At 40.5% G+C, this 3,687-nt stretch overlaps 1 protein-coding gene across 4 annotated transcripts in view; it reads left to right on the forward strand.

The window, feature by feature from the left end:
- The window catches only part of GTF2H1 (general transcription factor IIH subunit 1), a 31,294-nt gene that overhangs the window by 17,773 nt on the left and 9,834 nt on the right, over positions 1-3,687 (forward strand). For all 4 annotated transcript variants that reach the window (XM_006022004.3, XM_025202112.1, XM_025202111.1 and 1 more), the window contains 2 exons: positions 931-1,018; positions 2,334-2,422. In XM_006022004.3, the coding sequence (XP_006022066.1) occupies positions 931-1,018; positions 2,334-2,422 (177 nt within the window). The remainder of the gene's footprint in view (positions 1-930; positions 1,019-2,333; positions 2,423-3,687) is intronic.

Raw genomic sequence — 3,687 nt, forward strand, 5'->3', positions numbered from 1 at the left:
GCTTCTACCCTAGTCTTATATCCCAAGTTAAATACACAAAGTCTGAAATTCAGTAAAAGTTGTCTGCTCTTCCTATGCAGAGGTATGGTCAGATGCAGAAGTTCATATCACTTGCATTCCAGTGAGCAGGGCTCCCTATACTCCAGTGCTCAAGTAAAAGGAGGGAAGCCTTACCTGCATTTATTTATTTGGTATATAAGACAGATCTCTCTATTTGTCTGTCTCAAAAAAACCCCTCATGTGTTGATCTGCTGCAGTTGTCTACTGGGTTGCTTCAGAGGGATTCCTGTCCCACCACACTTGCCTGCATAGAGTGAATGTATCCAGTCACTCTCTTGAGGAAGTTTTTTCCTCATTGCAACTGTTTGCCTGTGGTGTTTTTTGTGTTAAATTGAATGCTAGACCTTTAAATATATGTCCTTCCCAACAGGACAGATTTCTTTCCTCAAATGCATATTATTCCTTCCTTTCCTTCCTTCCTTCCTATGAAAACGGAGTGCCAGTGAGGGTAAAGGTAGCATGCCCAACAGTCTCACACTCCCAGCATGTTTCAATGGAAGTAACTGATACATGTGGTGTTTGACACATTTTGATTTGGCAAAAAGAATCACTTTGCTACCTAGTGATGTTGCTACAGTCCCATTTAATGTTGAGTCCATTTTCTTTCCCTTGGTGCAGAGATGGAAGAATCTATCCCCCTTCATTCCCTGTCAAACAAAACTATTTCAGGAATGTACCTTTTGGAGCTAAACCCATGAGTCCAATACTTAAATGCAGATTATAAAAAATAATTTAGAATAAAATACCTGTTGAATTAGTTTAATCTTCAGTCTAAGTATCTTTTAGTATCCTACCACATGACTTAACATTAAGGGAAGCAAATACGTTTTTCTTTTTTTCTTTTTTCTTTTTTTTTTTTTTTTTTTTAAGAGAAGCGCACAATGATCATTATAGTGAGACCAGCAGCACAGATGGAAACTCCAGAGACTCGGATTTCTTTCAGCCACCAATGAAAAAGGTATGGATAAAATTTAAAATTTGCCAGTGAATTTTCAACTGAAGAGAAACAAGTTTCATTCTGAAAGGGTATTATAGTTTGACAAGCGTTTCCTCTGTTAAGCTTTTCAAATACCATTTTGAAGTTGCTTTTAATGATCTGAAGTGGCTTTGGATTTTTTTGAAGATATAAGAAGTTACACTGAAATTATTTCCATTCTTTTAATAAATGTTTTGGGGTTTTTTAAATGTAAACACTTAGCCCAGTACTGAAGTCCTCATAAGAATAACTAATTTCCAGTGTAACTGTGTCTTAATCATTACTGAATTTTGAGAAGATAAAGTCCCTTGAATTTAGGATGTCCAGTTTCAGACTGCGTAATCTGGTCTGACCTCTAAGTGTTGGGTACTTGTGCTCTGAAGATGTAATCCCTCTAAGGCACTGGTGTTCAACCTTTTGGGCCCATAGGCCAAATGCATAGCATGAGGCCAAATTAGGCCCCAGGGGTGCGACAGCACCACCCCTTCCTGCCCTCTGCCCATTGGCATTGGGACCCTGGGGCCTGGCGCCACCCTTACTTGGCCCTGAGTACCAGGATCCAGTATCATGTCCAGCATACACAGCCTGGGGCTCCCTGTGGGTCTGGAAACTTACCAAATTTCTACTGCCAAATTTCCAGACCTGTGGGGAGCCCTGTGTTCTGGATGATGTGGTGCCACAGGCTAGGGGTTGAGCACCCTTGCTCTAAGCAATTAAGTTGGACAAGCTTAGAATTTCAGGACAAGCTCTGAAAGTTAGGTTAATATGTCTGCGTAAGGTCATTAGGATTTGGTGGGAGATACTGGCTAAAGTCAGAGTTCTGTAAGGCTACTGTGTGTCACCCTGCTGAGGGAGTCATAAGCATGTAGCCAGCACAGTCTGCTATGGGCAGACCTAAGGAGGGTCAGAAGGTAGCCTGAAGGAAAATCACAGCTTCTAGGATATTCCCCATCTCCTCCCCTTTGCATTGTTAGTAATTAGTGTGAACGCTAAGGTCATCTATGCCTAGGAGTAGTTTAGGGCTTTTGCAACCTTTGGCAGCCTTCCATGACACTGGCTGAATAAGTTTCAGGTAGCAAAAAGCCACGTCTATCTTCCTAATTTTAAATAGTCCCGAATGGCACTATGTCAGAGCTGAGTATCAGAGCCAGTCTGGTTTTTATTTTTTGTTTACTTTGGGAGTTTTTTTTAACCTTCAGTCAGGAAGCTTCACAGTCTGGAAAAGTATGCATTGTCAGAATATGTGCAGTGTGGTCTTACATGGTTGTATTTAGTGTTTTGATGCGTCTCATTTCAGGTGAAGTTACAGGAATCTATTGAATATGAAGATTTAAGAAAGAATAATAGCATTAAAACTATTGCACTAAACCTAAAGAAATCTGATCGGTAAGTGCAGTTAATAAAAGAAAGATGCTGTTCTTTGGGTATTTCAACAGATTAAAGCTTTATGGTCCTTGTTCCCATGCAGCTTTAGGACTTGCATGGCATTTCTGCCTCAAATCTGATTTGAATCTGAACTTTAACAAATTTTCAAGCAGTTATAATTTAAAACTGCATCTCTGTTTCATAGTGACTTTGGGGTGATTTTTTTCAGGCCTTTATTGCAGGAAAGAATATAGAATTTTTGTTGGTGGTACATTTGTCTTACAAGTACAACTTTCCACCTTGACAGAGCCAATTTAAGTTGATCCATGTCTTTTCTAGTAGTTTACTCTTATTTCAGAGTGCAGAATTATAAGCAGCAAGTTTAAAAAATGATCTCTCTCCTCCTGTAGTTACGGAGTCTCTTCCAAATATAGATAGAATGGTGATTTGAGACTTAACCATTTGAAAAGTGGGAATTACCCCATTTACCTGAAATCTGACAAGGGCAGAGCAAAGCATAGAGTAGAGGATTAAATTGTGCAGATCAGTCTCAGATTTGAACAGAACATGATTTCTCATTTAGCTTCCATACCTAGAAAGAACTTAAGTTGTAGGGTTTTTGTTTGCTTTAGCCTCTCCCCTGCCCCCCTAAGATTATTAAGACTCCCACTATTTCCAAAAAAGCTGCAAAGTACCTAAAATCTTAAAGGTAGAGGTGCACCGATACAAGGGAGATTGACAGTACAGTTGACCCCTGATTTACACGAGTATTGTGTTCCAGGGGAATTTTGTGTAAGTCAGATTTGCGTAAGTCGGGATGACTTTTCCCCGTAGGAAATAATAGAATAGTGAGGGGTTACATACCCCAGACATACCTTAGTCATAGCTTCCCCCCCACCCCCCCTTTTTGGGTGGAATCGCCTTTAGGAAGCACATCTAGCGTCTCACCTATGTATCTTGAGGTGCTGCTACCACATGGCACAGCTCCACTTGATTCCGCCTGCAAATCTTGTGAGACGTTCATGTATATATGCAAATCGCTTGAACATTTGTGTATATACACGAATGACACGCATCTTGAGGGCATTTTTCAGTCCAGACCCTAATAAAAAATTGCATAAATGCGAGACACGCATAAGTCAGAATTGCATAAATTGGGGGTATACTGTATTGGAAATCTGCTTTTTTTTGCCTGGTATGGCTGATAATATGGCTGATAAATGCCCCTTGCATGCACATAGCCGCAGCATGCACAGGGCCAGGAGCACAGCCCGGAGGCTTGGAGA

This window comes from Alligator sinensis, unplaced genomic scaffold (genome assembly GCF_000455745.1).
Source record: "Alligator sinensis unplaced genomic scaffold, ASM45574v1 scaffold983_1, whole genome shotgun sequence".
NCBI classification, from domain to species: domain Eukaryota; kingdom Metazoa; phylum Chordata; order Crocodylia; family Alligatoridae; genus Alligator; species Alligator sinensis.